The 18,650-nt window shown below is 41.0% G+C and overlaps 1 protein-coding gene across 8 annotated transcripts in view; it reads left to right on the top strand.

Moving 5' to 3' along the window:
• LOC112459665 (fat-like cadherin-related tumor suppressor homolog) overlaps positions 1–18,650 on the top strand; it is a 328,575-nt gene that overhangs the window by 264,742 nt on the left and 45,183 nt on the right. For all 8 annotated transcript variants that reach the window (XM_025023890.1, XM_025023889.1, XM_025023888.1 and 5 more), the window contains exons 4-5: positions 10,718–10,824; positions 11,421–11,625. In XM_025023890.1, the coding sequence (XP_024879658.1) occupies positions 10,718–10,824; positions 11,421–11,625 (312 nt within the window). The remainder of the gene's footprint in view (positions 1–10,717; positions 10,825–11,420; positions 11,626–18,650) is intronic.

The raw sequence follows: 18,650 nt of genomic DNA, 5'->3' as shown, positions 1-18,650 counted from the left end.
TCTCTCTCTCTCTCTCTCTCTCTCTCTCTCTCTCTCTCTCTCTCTCTTTCTTTCTCTCTCTTTCCTTCCTCCCCCTACCCTTTCTCTCTTTCTTCATCTTTCCTTCGACTCACGTTGTCGTCGAGGAGACCAAAGTGAAATCAATTTAGCTGCGGCAAAAACGCATTTGTCCGCGATACTTTTAATTAACGAGCGGTCCGCCGGTGGCGGGATCAGAGAATTCTAATTAGCACAAGACTGGAACACGAGATGGACGAACCCGTTCACTGTACTCGACAGTCGACACTACTCGGGAATAAACTCGCTCTATACAATAGATCGCGCGAGCAAAGAGAATAATATTTTCTATATCTATCGACGATGGGACAGATGAGGCTTTGAATTAGCTTAATTACTATCAATAATTATTGCTGTTCCGCTAATTATCGATTACCATTAATAAAGCTTTATCAGCTATCTGAAGCAAAAATGCTACGAATAACCGTCAGAAAACTTCTTTCGAAATAAAAGCATAAAACCAAACGTTACGGGATTAAGATTCAGTTCTAAATTGATGTCCCGGCAATTTCAGATGGTTTCGTTGTATTGCTTTAACAAGCACAATTAGCGTGTAACATCTTGAGATAATAGTTTCGCGCGTTATATCCTGTTTCATTTCGACTTCCACGTAACAGAATCCGTCGTCTCATTAACGACGTTTTCTCAGTTGCTCGAGATACATACAAGCGCGCGCGAGTGTCGGACGAGTTTCGTCGTAATACTAGAAACATCACGAATTTCGCTCCTACGATGATGGCATTCTGAATTAGATAGATTACGATTCCGGATTCGCTGCATCCCGCTATACATTTAATGCAATCAGATCTGAAAACGCGTACCTCTAAGATTATATTTAACATCATTGTGCGTGCGTGAGAGAGAAGTAAGTCGCGACGGCACCGAGTTCTCGCAATTTCCTGCCTCTCCTTATAGAACGAGACGAGCAGTCGTCGTGCACGTTTCTCGCAGGCATATCGCGATATTATCTCGTCGGTCGGGGAGATGCCGGCCGCGCCTGCGCCCATTTGATTTTTCCGGAGAGAAGACGAAACGTAAACCAACGTAAACCTCTTCCGACAATTCCCCCCGGTGTCCCCGACGAAATTGCACCGGAGTCCGTTCATCCATCCGTCCGGTAAGTCCACGATCGCGGCCTGAGGTCTGACGTACCTACGGGCGCCTGTGATCCTCAGTTACGAAAGGCGACGGCACGTGCAGCACGTGTCACGTCTGACGTGGACCATCAGTCACGGGCGAGAGACACGTCTCTCGGAAGCCGCACCGCGCCTCGCCTCGCGCCACCCTCGCCCTCGCCCTCGCCCTCGCCCTCGCCCTCGCCCTCGCCCTCGCCCTCGCCGTCCACCGGCTGCATGGAATCCCCCTTCGGTGCGCATCCCTTGGTGCCGCCGTATGCACGCGATGCAGCCCGACGGGGAATTGCATCGCGCGGATCGTTGAATACCGAATACGCGGATCCCCCTCGAGACACCTGAATACTGAAATACCGCGCGAAATATTGTTTTTTCGGTGTACCTGGGATTGGCACGCGCGCACGCTAATTCTTCCCATTGCGAACGCCATGGAACAAATTTCCTTGAAAGCCGGCACGCCGCCGCTCTCGGAATCCTCGATTAGCGTTTGATAGAGCTCTAAAATTTTCGATTGAAAAATCCGTCGATTCTTTTTTTCCGCGACGTAAAAAAGTACAAGAGCGCGGTAAACACTGGAGTTCCCGATACGTGTCGATAAATCGCGTAAGATAGCGACGTAATTGCCCCTGTCGCCAGGTAAAACTGGATTAACTGTTCTATGTCCCATATATCGTACGCCGCTACACTGTTTTCGCCAGTTTCAAACACGTAATTTATTTTTGCACGCCGGCCATCTGAAGTTGCAGCGCGCGGAATTACAACAGGGTGACAGGTGTTATATATTTTTTCAGCGTCCAGCGCGCGCGGCCTTTGCGCGCCCTCGTGAAACATCCGCGTCGAGCCAGCGCGTCTACTTCATTAAAAGTTTGGTAATTAGCATTTTTATTCAGTTTTCAAACTTTACAACCCCCGAGCCATCCGCGCCTCTCGATATACGGCCGTGCATATAAGAAAGTCGCGCGGTTGCGCGCCGCTTTATACACGAGCGAGTTTCGCAACCCTTGACAAGGATTTATACCTGCGGTCAGTTATAGCCACAAATTTACATTTTGAACTGATCGTTATTTTTTAACCGCCCGAAATTCTCTGTCTTTTATCACGAACGCCTTTTATCGCAGCGGACCAAGACCAGAGACTCGGAATCACGTCAATCTCTCATGACGCGCTTTTCCGACTTGGAGCAGAAAGTGGTTCACGCGATCGCCGCGTGTTAAAGATGAAACATCGTTTACACGTCGGCTGTACATGGCCCCACGATTTCGTGAGAGATCCACGAACCGTTGGATTTTTCTCGGAAACGATGATTACGAGAGAGGCACGAGCTACCCCCGTTGTTCGGTCCGAATGCCAAGACAGAGCCCGCGTCAATCAAACGGAAAAGAGAACGCCGGAACCGCCTAGCTTGCGCAAATAAAACTCGATCGTGGCTCTCCAATCGGCCGGTACCTATCTCTCTCTCATCCAGGATATCCACAATAGAACGTACGTGTGCGAGACACGTTTCGCGGTAACGTCTTTCTTTACGTATTCGAGGTGAGACACGTGAGACGCGGCCTCGTATTTTGCGCCCATCGAAAGAGAACCGGATATCCGCACGTGTGATTTTATGCAAGACTACTTCAGTCCTCGTCCTCGTCCGTCTCGTCCTCCCTCCTCGTAATAAGTGTACCGCGCAATAAGGGACACGCGATGTGCAGATTTCTTATCAAGGTCGCGTGTCACCGAACGTACATGTGCGACAAGACTCTCGTTACGAGTCGTTATGATACACGTGGCCAATAACTCTCGACCAACTCTCGGGCGCACGAAATATTTCGATCAAAAATCCAATTCCGCGTTCCATAAAATATGGAATGCCAGTAACTACGTAATTAACTTTGTATCTGCCGCCTGGAGCCGCGCGGTGCAATAATGAACGCGTTCCGCGCGGAGGTGAACGGTCGCGTCCGTCGCGTCGCTTCGAAATGAATTGTAAGGCATTTAGGTAACTGCACAGCCGGAAAATGGACCATATACATTTGGGACGCGAGGAAAAAAAATCGCGCGCGGACTTTGACGTAAAATGCAACTACGCTTTTTTTTATTTGTGCATATCTGTAAAAAATTTTCAACATGCAAATTAATACTTCGAGCAATAATAAAAATTGCACGTGGAGAGTCAATCGTTCTCTTGAAACGAGTTCGATTGAATTTCGTTAAATTAAAAATGCTCAATGAGGCAGCTGCTGACTACTGCTTCGTTAATTCAGTATTTTTATATATCTATGCTATACGCGCTCACTTCAAAGTCGGACAAATTAATTTACGTGGGATTTCTCTCGTTGCTGATTGAGATACGAAAGAAAAAAAAAGGAGAATGGGATATTCATCCCTGGTCGTAATTCTTGTTCCTCTTTAGGCGAGAACGATAGCGCTTGCTACTCGGGGTAGTGAGAGCGCGATAAAAAAAGGGGGCTGGACAAGAAAGATACGGAAAGTCAGGAAAGTGGAACAGCATAGCGGGAGGGCGAAAGAAGACGAAGGGTACACGACGAAGGCGGATCTTACGGCACCCTAACCGCCGACATAATTCCTGGTAGCCCGGCTTCCTGCGTCGAGGACAGAACGGTTTCCCACTGTTAATCTGGCTAATGACGGCCGTCGAGCTGGTGACGATCATTATTTTCACAATACCTTTTCGCAAGTACTCGTGAAACTCGTCGTTTATATCCATCCAGGTATATCTTCGTCATAAACGTGTCATCATCATCGTCGGAGCCTCCGGATGATTCTTTCATGAATAACGCGATGAGAAACCTTCAATTTCGCCAACAATCATCGAGGCGATAAACATCTTTATTCCAATCCAGGAGGAAAACGTCGTTTCATCTCTTTCCGTGATTAATCGTTTCGACAATTATTACGCTATTAATTTTCCTAAGACGCCAGGATTACGATACATTCGACGAGAAAATAAAAGCTGCTCTTAGTTAGAAGGTAGAATTGAGACGCAGAATGCGCAGGGCAAGCGTTCCTGTATTTCTTCGGCGATATTTTCTACAAGAGAAGCGGAAAATGAAGCAAGTTGCGAGTGTTCTCGTGTGCCGAATGTAGCAACGTATCAATGTCTGCTCCAAAGCGGTTTTCGCAGCTTCTCGAACTCCTTAGGTTCGATTGCTTCCAAACTGTATGCACACTTTGAAACTTTTCTATGTGATACGCGTATCACGAACCGGAGGAGGAATCGTCAGCCGACTTGCACAGTTGCACATCGACGCGAACTTTCGGGAAACTTTCGAACACGCAGAATCTCGAGTAAACTAGTTCCGCGTGAAATTTTTTCCTTACCCACTCAAGCCATTTGCAACTTTGAAGGGTTATCAAATTTTTTATCGTAACTTCTGAACGAACTTATTCATTAATTGAAAAAGCGCGAGAATTTATTAATTGTAAAATTTATTACATATATGCTTCATATATTAAAAAATTTTACGATTCTAGAAGATTAGTGCTGTAAATTAATGCCGAAATTTTGTTTAATTACTTTAAAGTTTAGAAAAAAATCTCTTAAATATTGAGATATATTTATATTAAAATTGAGATGGTATATTAAAATCCTATGATATCCAAATACATGTATATCTTGCAATGATTACAACAATATCTTGCATATCTATACTGTTCAAATATTTTTTATGTTTGCGGAAAATTTTGTAATGCGAAACATTTTTATACGTCACAAAACAGAAAAGATGCATTATATGTTATAATATTGATTATATCAAACTGTATTATAATAGATAGAAATGAAACTTATAGTAGGTAATATGAATTCCGTTATCTAATGTCCGCTAGATATTTCTTTATTAGTTCACGTAGATTTCCGGTAAAAGTGCTGATTAAATTGGCTCGTCGGCTATCGAAGGAGCTATAAAGATAAAGACGAACGTCTGGTAAGTAGTGCTCCTACAAAAGTTGGAAACCACACAGTGAAAACGGAAAAAACGGTGGAACCGTTTATCTCTACCCGTGGGAGGGGGGGTAGGGCACGATGCAAGAAGATTGGACATCTCGGTAGAGTTAAAGGTATAATAATTTGTTGGAGTACCACGCGAAGTCTTGCGGAGCTACGGAAAAGTTTCGAGAATTATAAAAGAAGAACGTGCTCGCGAAGAATGTTTGCCAGAAGATATAATTGGTTTTTGTCGAATCCTATAGAGGATTAATTTTCGATGTCATTTATTAATGTAAGTGGATGTGGTGTATATGTGTGTATTATTTTCTGATTTTCGACGTTATCTCTTTCGACGGCGATAGCCATATTCTGATTTATTTTTTTATGAAGATTTCTTTTCTATTACATCATCAATTTGGAGATGAAAGATATAATACATACACTGTATATTTAGGGATTCTTTTTATTTTGCCAACTCGCGATCTTACGACATTTCTCTATCAGATATTTGATTGCTAATGACAGTATTTAAATTAAAATAACCTACCTTTCTACATCTAACAGTCAATTTTATTTACCTGAAACACTGATCTTACCTTTCGCCTTTCCATTGTACTTTCAATCGTGATTTAAAAGCTACGTCACCCCTTTATATGCGTGTGTACCGTTACGCGAATCTAATCGTTAAAAGGTTTCCACGGAAACGCATTTCAATCGAATGTTGACGATATGCCCTCGGCAATTTAAATCTCGAGCGTATCGAGAGATCCGGTCGAACGGACACGTATATCTCGTAATTTCGCTTCTAGTGGCGCTTTTATCCACTATAGCGATTTACGGTTTGTATTTTTCCCCGACCGACATTCATCAAATGCGCGAGACTCCTACATGCGCAGTAATATCATATTCGAAATTACGGAACGAAAACGCGTTATACGAAAACGCGTAACTCGTTCTCGAATTTTTTTTACACATTACTTGAAACGTTAAAGTTCGCAACGCGAATTTGCATCGCAAATTGCACCGACTAAAAGTGGACTTATAATAGTAAGGAAAATCGCAATTATCTTTCATTTACGAGTTTCCTTTATTAATTCTGACGTTCCCCGTTTAGATCCTGAGAAACTTTGCGTCGCGTTTAATTCCCTCGGATTATAATTTAATCAACGCGAGTATAACGCAGTCGTTTAAACGCGTGTAATGTTTATATGCGAACGATCATATTTGAATGTCAAGATTGAAGCTATTTTCGACTTTATTATTCGTTTTTAATCCTTTATCATACATATTTTTTTAAACGCAATGATAGGGACATTTATGATGAATCGTAATGTTATCTTTAGCGCCAATGAAACGAGATAGATAACAGTAAAGCTCAATTGGCATAATCTATTCTCGTTGCAGCTTTTCAAAAGCGTTCATTAATCCCTGATATCCGATCGAGCATCAATCACCTCTCAACAATAATCGGCCAAGAGGATGATAATCATTGTTAACGTTTCGCGAACGTTCGCGGGGCGTATTGCCAACGAAATAATGCCAAAAGTATTAATGACGAATCTGGGTTAACGAGCAGACGGACACCGGGGGGTTACGTGTCCGTCAAGACTTCGAGAAATTTCTCAGGGAAAATGAGAGTGGCGAAAGAGGACGGACAGAGGACACCGGATGAAAGAGCGGAAGGGAGAAAGGCGGTACCCGAGGCCAAAAATTAAACGACCGAGAGGTTCGATTACAGAGCCTGCACGTTCTCCGCTCGGAAAGCCATCGACCGTTTCCTTCCCGCGCTTCCGCCAAGCGGCTCCGTCGTTACTCGAACAAAAGACGAGAGTCACGCTAGAAACGAATTCTGTAGTTCGCTCGACGATGAAAGACGGTTCTTACTGGTTTCAAGCAGCGAACGGCGGCGGGCTCTTACAAGCTGGAAAAGTCGCGAGGAAAAATTGCCAAACAGCTGTCGCGCGATTGCCGCTTATTTTTCTTCTTTACCACAATATATATTTAGAAATGCACATCACAATTTGCAATTCTTTTCTCTTTATTTATTTATCTTCTTTTATTTTCTCGAGTTGCATGGAAATTATTGCACGATTCGCCATCAGTATTGCCGATGGATTCGCGAAGCAACAGGAATTCGGGTGAACGAGAGGCTCTTCAACGTTTCGTTACGTTGCGTAACGTACGTGCCTCGTCGGCCTCATCGCTGTATGTCGCTCATGCGCATCTCGGAAGTTGGCTGCAATCCGCGCGCAGGCACGTTAAATACGATCCCCGGTGCGCTATTAAATGCTGCACGCGCCTTCATCAGCTGTCTGAACGGATGGATGAGCGCGAAGGAGCCCGGGAGATTTGCCGAAGTATCCACGTGCATCTCCGTGATGAAACCCGATCGAAATACGAACATTCAGCAGTTCACGTTGCGAACGGATGTAGAGGCGCGCGACGAAATATCTCGCGAAGAATAATTTATCCTTTGCTTTCCTTCGCTTTCCCTCTCCTCCGCAAAGTCGTTCGACATGTCTGCTTTTGTCTTTCTGAAATAATATTAATACGTTTCTCGCTGCAAACGTCGAATCTGCTTAAGGATGTGCTGGAGGATTTGTCAAAATGTTACGAAGTTGATGAAAATTTATAATTAATATATTCTGTATTCTTTTTCAAAGTTCGGGGCCTTTCAGATCGATTCACGATTTAGATAAAAAATTATTAATTTTTAAATATCTAAGTTTTAACACGTAATCTTATGGAGAAAAGTGTATAGAGGAAAGTATAAACATGAAAAAATGTTACCAATGATATTTTACACACAAATAGATCATCAATAAACAAAAATATAGCAACAAAATTTGAAACAATTTACAAACAATTTTTTTCGAGATTTTCTTTGGAAAGAATAGTAGTACTTAACAGTTATTTTACAGTCACTAAATCTACGTTTTACTTTTACATTCTATTAGATTTGCCGTAATTATTTATTATACATTTTTTTGTCTTTAGATCCCTGGAGAATTAATATCGGTGTTTTTAATATTCTCTGCATGACTTTTGATTGGACCGCTACCTCCAGATCCTTAATTTCAGACGATAAATGATAAGATGTCCCGCGAAAGTTTTGTTGTGAATCGTCCTTCTATTTTTATTAATCTGTGATAATAATAATAATCCAGTGGCACTACAGCTCGGGGAAAGCCTTGACCTGCATTACTATAGTAATGCGTTCATGACAGGTTTGTTTCATTAGATGGGACTAGAAGTCACCACGCTTATCGAGCGGGTTGGTGACTTTTTTCCTAAGGTACCTCATAGCGGTCGACGGCTATGAGTGGACCAACTGCTTAACGTCTCTTTCCGAAAGACGGAGCCCAAGTTTTCCCATCTAGAGGTTACCTCTATCCGTCAGATAGGGGGGTGCGGCATTTTTACTGAGAAATTCTCAGTGGCCCAGCGGAATTCGAACCCGGTTCTCCGGATTACGAATCTGGTGCTCTACCCATGGCACTAGACCGGCCGTCACCTCTTATCAATCTGTGATACCCGTGTTATTTATATCATAAAAGGGTTGAACATTTACTTATGCGGACCTTACTGAGACGAGCTGTCGCGGAAAAATCTGCATGTCTTACCGTTGCAGATTGTCTCTCGGGACGATCCGAGACGATCCGATCTCGCTGGATGTATTTTATTTTGCAAGAATTACAGTATTGACTGTACGAGAGAGAAAATTCATTTTTATAATCGCTCAGAGCCACGTTGCCGGGGCGCCCGAGCGCCGCCGCTCGTTTCCCCGCTAACGAAGTTCTCCCGTTATACGAGGATGCTGTATAAATCGCGTTTACGGTACTAAATTTAATGCATTCGCCGGGTCGCTCGCTATTAAGCACCGCACGTGTCTTCATCTGCTTCTTCCACAGTCGAATGAACAGACGAGGTGCATATAATGCGGAGGTAACGACGTAGGAGGGCACACAGGGTGGGAGGGGGGAGATAAAGTATAGCGGCGTGGCGCATTATATGGCAACATTCGTTTGCGGTTAATTAAGATTTAACTATTTCCACGGGTAAATTCAGCTACTCGAAATGCCCGTTTCTCTTCGCGTTCGCCTGCATGCACAGAAAGTCCGCATTCTTTTGCGGTGGCGAATGTTAATTATACGCGCGACGAGATGTATTTCACCCGCGCCGCGCGCGATAAGCCTCCTTTCCCTGAACATTTGTACCAACGATGCACACGTGCACCCGAGTGCGCGATTTACAGCATAAAGGGGAAAAGCATAAAAAAAAATGTATTCCCTCTTTTCCGTGTCGTGTGTGCTAACTGCGAACAGAACTTGTGCAACGAGAAGCGTCGCGACTGTGATTTGAGCACGCACGCGATGCAACGGAAGCTGCAAGGAAAACACGGCAACAAAACCGGCCCCATACGCGCTTAACGCTCGGCGCTCTACGTTATTTTTCGAAAAAATAAAAGAAAAACAAAACCAAAGGAAAAACTCGGGTTTGCACAGCCGCGATGCGCGCGAGCGTACGAAGTCGCATGTGGGAGCGAAACGAGCGGGCGAAAACTCCGGTTCGACCGGGACGCAAGAAAAGGTACGACTCGCGGCGGCGATTCGCGTACGTACCTATCCCCCGATTTCTAATTAGCGCTTGTTACATGCTCCGGGTTGCCTCGACGATCGAGCCCGTTATCCAGGTCGGCGATCGACGTTGAAACGCTGAAACGTTGAGTTCGACGTCTCGCTAATTACGCGACGACCGAAACAGCGACGCGGATTCTCGACTTTGCGCGGACGAGGAAAACGTTGATTATCGGCGCCACAAATCGTTAAGTCGCCACGAGCAAATCCGCGACGTTGTTAAGTAATCGGGCGTCATCGCGAGCGGCGCACAGCGGCGCTGTTTAACCGCTATCCCTCGCGCCGCGCGCGCTAATCCCGGGCGACGACGCGCGACGGCTTAAACAAAACCACGAGGAGCGCAGAACGCGGAATATCGATTGCGCGCAAGAAACCGCCGGTGCATCCGGTGAAATCCCGCAGCAAAAAAGCCGAGTCGAGGACACGCGGAACGGCGGCACCGACCCCGTCGCCGCTGATGTGTTAACGGCAGGAATGCGGTTCGATTTTTGCACTGTCCGCTCTACGGTTGGTGACTCGCGCGCACGGTGCACGCATACGCGCGCATTTAGCGGCGCGATGACGTGCCCGCTTGTCTGTCGGCTCTCTTGTTGCCGACCACCTCGCACAAGGTGGAAATACTTACCGCCGCTTCCTTTTTTTTTCTCCGCAAACCGGCCGCCTTCCGTTCGTTTCGAATCCCGGCACGGCCGGGGGAATAACGAACGCCGGGGTGCAAAAGGTCTCGCGATACAGCGATTATTTTACGTTCTTAATATTAATTCCATTTCGAGAAAGCCGCCTGACGGGCTCGCACCTGCCATATATTTCATTACTCACGACAGGATCGAACAAAATAAAGTGAATTATTTCGAAATATTAAAAGATAGATGATCGTGATATTATCGTGGCTCGTACTCGTTCGCCACGTTCATTCTGGTTCCCGAGTTAATTGCGCGGTTCTCCGCTTGTTGCAGGAAACATCAGGACCAAGGCGGTGCTCGACGTCGAGACGAAGAGGGGATACTGGTTGACCGTTTACGCCCAGGATCACGGAGTGGTTCCGCTGAGCTCGAGTCTGCAAGTAAGTTTCAGCAATTGGATCTTAAATTATACATAGAGATCGCTGGAAAAAGAAGCGTTCAGAAAAACCTGCGCACTATAAATAGGAATTAACAACATCGTTCTCGCCCGACGAGCTATTTAGTCAAATGGCTATTAATTACTGTTTTATCCGTTTCGATTTTATTTCTCAGCCAACAAATTTCGTTTTGCGTTTTAAATGTTTTTGTAAATTCTCAAGAAGGATGTGATTGCATCAATATGCCAAAATCCTACACGGAAAGAACGATTTTGCTGAAGTATCTAAAAACTTATTGTAGCTACTTAGATACAGATCTGAAAATAACTTTGTTGCGCCATCAAAATAATTATGTTGAACACTCAAACTGATTGCTAAAATGTCAAAATTTTCTACAGCATTATCATACTTCAGCGACCTATCATTATTTTGATGGTGCAACAAAATTATTTTTAGATCTCAGATCTGTATCTAGCTAAATTTTTAGATACTTCAGCAAAACCGGTTTTTTCCGTGTACAAAGTCGCGAATTTAATTTAACGAATGCGCGGTGGTTTTGTTTAATGGATGATTAAACGGCTCTCTTCGCGCGTGTGCAGGTCTACGTCGAAGTGCTGGACGAGAATGACAACACGCCGCTGACCGAGCTTCCCGTTTACTATCCATCCGTGGCGGAGAACTCGCCCGCCAGCGTGAGCGTCCTGCAGATCCGCGCCTTCGATCGCGACGTCTCGCCCCAGCAATTCGTCTTCACCATCAGCAGCGGCAATCCGGAGGGTTATTTTCTCATCAACTCCACCACCGGTAAGTCCCGACCGAGCGCCAGGGCTCGTATATCGCATCGACGGCAAAATAATACCGGTCTCGCGGCAGGATCAGAATGACGGGTCTTTAGCCACACCCGGTAGCCGGTAATGAGTTCAATCTCGCTCGGACGAGAGTTTTAATAGATCCGTTACGCGGAACCGGGAGATTGGCCGCTTCCGTGAAAAGAGTTTTCAGTCGAATTCTCGTTCGTTACCGAGCGAAATCAAAGGATGAGATATTGGCTCCTCATGGACGATCCTATAACACGTTGTCTCGATGGTTCCGTGTCGTGGACGCGTATAGAAAATTATGTTTCCGACAGATAGACGCGCGATCTATCTCTATTTTAATGACCTGTCTCTCTCTCTCTCTCGGACTTAATAACGCAACTCCGCGATATACCTATAAGCGCGTCTAAAGATACGTTGTTCTTGCCTCACTTGGCCCGTTCATGCAAATGAGTGATCGAATGTCGATCCATATTCATCAGTCCTTTATCGTCTCGTTTAGCCTTCCTCCTCGCGTGAGACGCTCGACGCTCGGATTATAAAACGATCAGATTGCCTATCTCGCAAGCTCGTTAGATCTAGGACAGCGTCATGCTTTTGACTTCAGAGCCTTCATAAATAACGTAAGAGGCAGCGTTAAGGCCAAAGCACATAACATGGTGTAGCGATATACGACGGTCGTAGTCCTCGATCTGAACAAATCAGGATACGCCAAAGCTTGTGCGTTATTAAGACCGTGACATATAAGAAAACTTAAGCAGTAAGCAAATCAGCCAATCACAGTCAAGAACTTATGGCACGGCCCTAAGCGATAGCGAATCAATACCGTTGATTTCCTTACTGCTTAAGTGTTTCTATGTGCCACGACCTTTACGTTGTTTAACGCTATCTATTATTAGAAGTACCTGACGTCTGTCTGTCTGTATGTCTGTCTGTCTATCTATCTATATCTGACCGCGAACTACTCATTCGTTAATGGACCGAATTTTAAAAAATTATATATGAAACAGGGGTAGAATTTTCCGGGGAGTGCCATAAAGTGTATAATTTTTCGTAACCGATTTTTTGGAATCCGATACCGAATTTTTTCCAATTTCTCGGGAATTAATTGACCGAATCTTAAAGAATTATATATGAAATTATATATGAAATAGGGATAGAAAGAACTAAAGAATGTAAGAGAATTAGAAAAATTACTAATAATAAAGGGGTTTTTTATTTTTGTTTTAAAAAATGTACGTGATTGCTCTAATTTCCGCAAATTTTGAGATATCAAGCTGAATTTTTTTTTATGGATAATTTTTATGGATAATTTTTTGTTAGCGATTTTTTGGAAACCGGTTTCCAAACGTGTACGATGTCACGAATGGACGTGAAACGGAAAGTAATGCATATAGCAGACGAGAACTTTATATTTTCGTACTCGCCGGGGACTTGACGCGGAAGGAAGTACCTTTTAAAGCGATGAGATTGTTGGTTTATTGAAACAGGTATTATTTCCCTTCGAAATCCGAAAGTCGTCGAGATTATGCCCGGTTCTTTACCGATTCCTGGCGCTCAACCAGGCACGTTCCCGTCACAACGAACATCGCGTATTCTTCGAAAGTTGTTTGCGATCGGTATTAGTATGCAAAATGAAAGTCGGTTATACCGAGAGATGGTTCACAATAGAAAAAAGTCGGCCGACGCGGACGTTTGATTTGTATTCATCGCCGTCGGCCAATCCCCGGAAACTTCTCCTCCGTCAGCTGGCCAGTCCGTTTCGCGTGCTATCCCGTCCGCTGAACTTTTAATGTTCGGAATTGTGCAAAACTTGGCCCGGCTCACTCGCGAGTGGCGACCCTTCCGTATTTCCACATGCGAGGAGAAAATGGGGCGAACAGTCGACCGGACGAGCCTTAAAACGAGTTAAACGAATGGCCCGACATATGTATCGCGGTATTGCGGTCGCTCTTCACTGTATGCCAAACGGAAATACTTGATGGCTATAACCGATGAATCGACTATAAATGTCAGCGGGTTATCATCAGTGTAACGCTGATATACGAATCTCGTATTCATGGCTATTATGAAGCTTGCTATTATAATCACTGAAAGTCCGAGTACATTCACGCCGCAATAATTATTTCTTACCTTTGATACACTTTGTTTATTTATATGTATGAAGTAGATGAAAAATATTCCAAAAATCTCTTTCATGCCCTTTGTCTTTCAGTTTTTTATTACGTATTATATTTTTCATATGTACTTTTGGGTATTATATTTATAACAGTAAACAATAATAGTAACAAATTTATTATTAATAGCTGATTTTAATTGTTACATGCAAGTTATTTAATTTGTTTTTAACAAAAATTTGAATAATTAGTTAATTAAAAGTAGAAAGGAATGATATTGATTTAATAAATCAAGAAGAAATATCATTATTTCTTGCGGTAATGTCATTCTCTTGGAATAAATATATATTGATATATTCGATTATTAAATAGGATGCCTAACAATAATTTTTATGAGTTTTATATCTTCTATCTTTATGCTTTTGACGTAATGATTTATATTACTTAATTTTGAAACGTAGTTTTATACCAAATCTAGAAATCTAATGTTACATTATTAAATTGATAGTATAATACTATCGATACTATAATATATAATAAGCATTTTATGTAAATCTACAAGAAGTATATTACTACTTATTAAAATATCAATTTTCTTGCTTTATTAAAACACGAGAAAAATTCTCGGTTTATAAAAATTATACGATTTTATTTAATCCGGAACGTAAAAACATAGCAAAAAATAACAAATTTATTTGCGTGTATAAATATTTCTTGAAACATGTTGATGAAAAAAGGATAAAGTTTGTTTGCGAGGAAACATTAAATCTATATACATGCGACGATGTTTGTCTATTCATCAAAATATTATAATAATCTGAAAGACATGAGATATTTATAACTATTTTGCAATAAATTAAACATTTTAGATAACGGATCTCCCCGCGGGCACGCAGTTTTGGTGCTTATTTTGTGGCTTTCAAAAACATCGCGTTGCCATTCGAGCGAACGAGACGCTCCGTGCGTTATAACATTATTTTTTCAAGAATAGGTATGTGATAAAAACTGAAAACAAATCGCTATATCATTCTCTACAGACGGTATACTATTAATAGATTACAAGTAACAATTCACGTCGAGCATATCAAGGTGATATTTATCGAAGCAGATATTTTGCGCGGATTTATTTGAGGAATTGAAGCGGTAGAAAATAGGGATTATAAGTTATTGTTTTGTATACCTACGCAACAATAACGATTCCGTTAGCTTGGATACGCACATATTGCGGCGCGGTTTAAATTTTCCACCGAGTGTAAGTGTAATTTACTCACTATTTGGAGCACGGAATCATGTACATTATCGTAAATCGAGAAATTCGAGTAAGCTATGATATATTGATCGTTTTTCTAATAATGTATTTTATTTTAATAACACATTCAACACACACACACAATACATTACATTCGTTAATAAAATACCTATTTCGCGAGATTTATACGCGTCCGAAATGTACTGTACAGCACTGAATTATATAGCATATTTTTGGACGATCATCTCATTAATCGACTTCATTATATTATATGCTATTAGAAAGTTACCGATATTTTGGTCATTAACGGAACATTACGGGTACAGGACGGATTGATTCCGAAGCGAGCAACATCGTAACGCATTTAATTAACAAGTACCGTCGTATAATTAATCCTACATATTAATATTTCATTGCATCGTAAATGCAGTGTTTACCGGTGTGAGTTATTAAAACCCTTCACTCGAGATTTATTTGTTACGCTCATTCGCGAGACGTGTGTCAAGCGGATTTGTAGGGAGTTTTTGCAATACCGTCTTTCAGATACGGTAAACGTATCTGAATTATATGGATATTAGATATACGTATATAGATACGTTCACCGTCTAAATTCACATTATCGGTCGAAAGGCAAAACTGCGCATGCACATCATTCACTGTAACGCTATTCAAATAACGTTCGACGTTATTTTTAAGAGAATAAGATTCGCGATTACCGTCGACGTCATGACTACTGTAACAAAATCCCTAACGTGAATTTAGACGGTGAACGTATCCGCTTCGTTTAATCTGACAGGCATCCGAGACGACGACGGAACAACCATGAACTGAATAATTTATTATTTTTATTTTATTCATTATTTGCAGAATTATTTATAATTATTTGCAGAGTTATTTATAATTATATAATGTGTGCACACGTAACTAGGTATATCTTTAAAATATTTATTATTTTGAATATTATATTATAACCTGAATATACCTACATGTATTGTATCAGATCAACGTAATGAAACTCGATTGCTGTGCGTTGTATCAATGAGACACACAATATATAATTTTTTTAATTTGAGGTAATGAATTTGTTGAAATAATGGATTCATATGAAACATGCATAAGATGTATGTGTCAAGTTAAAAGAACAGGAATATTATGGCTAAATGTAATATCTCATAAATCCTTTAAGTTTACCATAAAATGAATGAATTAAAATAGATTAATGTTAATATTCAACCCTGGCACTTGCACGATTATCCATTCAATTATTGTATAAATTAAAAATGATAGGAGATATTTCAGATAGAGTAGGGGAGACCGGGACTCATTGGCACCGTTTTCACAATTTCGGCATTTGAGTTTTTAAACAACTAATTTTCATGATTAAACAGTGCTAATATGATAAAGAGAATCTTTCTCTACATTTTAATAAGTGAAATACGAACATGCTGCATTGCAGCCAACTTGCCCCAATCCATGTCCAAAAGTTCATGTTAAATTAATGAAAACGTAATAGAAACACAAAACGGGTAACAGATATGTACTTCTTGGTGAAGATTGTATCTTTTAAAGTTATTTTGTAATGATCAAATAACAAAATGCTATTCCAGAAAAATAATTGTAAACTATTTTAGATCTAACTTTCTTCAATATAAAAATATTAAATAAATATATATCTAGCTTCTATCAGCATTGTAGGTAGCAAATCACATACTCACACAGGTCTCACGCGTGTGGCAACAAGTCAAGCTAAACGTGCCTTGATATGAGCCAACATACCCCATCCCTACATACGTTTGATTTCAGTCATTTTATTACAATAAATTACTGTTGTTTCTGAAAATAACACGTCGTATAGTAACAGAAATTTTTCTTTTAACTAATAATACGTCACTTTGATTTTCTTCTCAAGCTGAAGAACATTAATACGATATTTTGAAACGCTCGAAAATTTACTTGCCACCTCTTGAATCAGAGTTTTCTTTTTTCTATTGATTAAGTTGTTTGATTTAAATAAAACTTTGGGAAAAGTACCTTTGTCATAAAAGAGTTATTTTGTGGTAACTTTTTCATTGTTTTTTTTTTTTTGCTATAAATACATAAACGGAAAGCATTGCCAACTTGCCTTTTGTGCCAACGAGCCCCAGTCTCTCCTAAGCTTGATAAAAAATGGTAATAACTGACAAAGTCATTTTTAGTTAGCCCGTTTTCTATATTTATGCGAAAGTCATTTTCGCTTTATTTTTACAAGAGGAATTGTTTATTTTTTTTATTGCTTCTAAATCTAGTAAAAATAATGAAGTTTGGAGCGCGCTCTTGAAGCACAAATTAAAAACTGTCGTTATGAAAAGGATTATGAAAAAAGAAATACAAATTTATATATAAAAATGAAATTTTAACAAAAAGACCAGATTAAAATTAATAAATAAATAGCAAAAAATAAAAGCGGTAGCAGAATAAAATTTTTATAAAAACGATGATTCCTGTGTTTTGTGATAAAATATTATAAGTGGGAGAGGAGAGGGCAATCTCCAAGATTTCTGTCTGTAAGAATAAAATAGTATTTGTTTAATATACAGGGCTCCCTTTCATCTGAAGTATCCGCGCGTACTTGCATATGTACTTGTACGTTTTGTGCCAAAATGTACAAGTACGAGAGAACAGTCTTTAAGATCCATTACATTAGAAAAGAAATAGTTTATTAACAAACGAAGCCCGGAAGTACTCTGTTTTATCTGAGCCCCGGAAATGCTCCGGGTCTCGACTGTTAATAAACTATTTTATTTTTACAGTCAGAAATCTTATTATTGAAGAGATTGTCTTCTCTCGTACTTGTATATTTTGTTACAAAACACACACTCAGAGAAAAAATTTGTACCAGCAACTAGAATTTTTTTTGTTAAACCGTCTAGAAATTTGTGGATAAATAGCGCCTCAACTATGTATAATATAGTTGTAATAACAACAATAAATAAATTATTTAAACTACAAGAAAGTAGTGGCATTAACGAAAAATATATTGTGTATGCAAAAGGTATGTTGTAGTAACATGAATAATTATTCATTGTAGTGATATCAACATAATTTTTAGAGTTGTCTAATAAAGAATAATTTCTTATTTGTTAAACTAAAAGATTTATAATTAATATACCTAGGCAACTAGCGCCTGAAAATATCTGTTTTGGTCCCGTAGGGGGTCTCCTTATATACAGGTCGGTGCGGAATTTTGAATTCGAGAGAATGTACGAGCGATGCGACGCCTAGCGGCGTCGATGCAATCTATTTATAATCCAAAATTGATTAATATATATGTGGGTGAACACACCCTGACTGGCGAACCTTAGAAGGATCGCTGGAAAAACCCTGCTGAGCGACCCTAGTTATAGGAATCGATGTTGAATTTTAAACACGCAAAAGTATACTGGCGATGCACCGCGTAGCGGGCGCGAGCCGAACTCTCTCGCCGCGCGAGTCCGCGCTGCCGCCCGCACCAGCTTCTGGAAGTATGCTACACAACAAAAAAATATTTGTCTAAACAATAAGTCAAGGAGTTGTCTAAACTTGAAAAATGTTATTGTCATATCTTGTTTTATGGAGTCTATATAACTATAATAATTATAGTTGAGGCGATATTTAACTTTCAACTAATAG

Source organism: Temnothorax curvispinosus, unplaced genomic scaffold (genome assembly GCF_003070985.1).
Source record: "Temnothorax curvispinosus isolate PA1 unplaced genomic scaffold, ASM307098v1 QBEX01010053.1, whole genome shotgun sequence".
Taxonomy (NCBI): Eukaryota; Metazoa; Arthropoda; class Insecta; order Hymenoptera; family Formicidae; genus Temnothorax; species Temnothorax curvispinosus.
The sequence above is the reverse complement of the archived record's forward strand: the minus strand, read 5'-3'. Positions and strand labels throughout refer to the sequence as shown.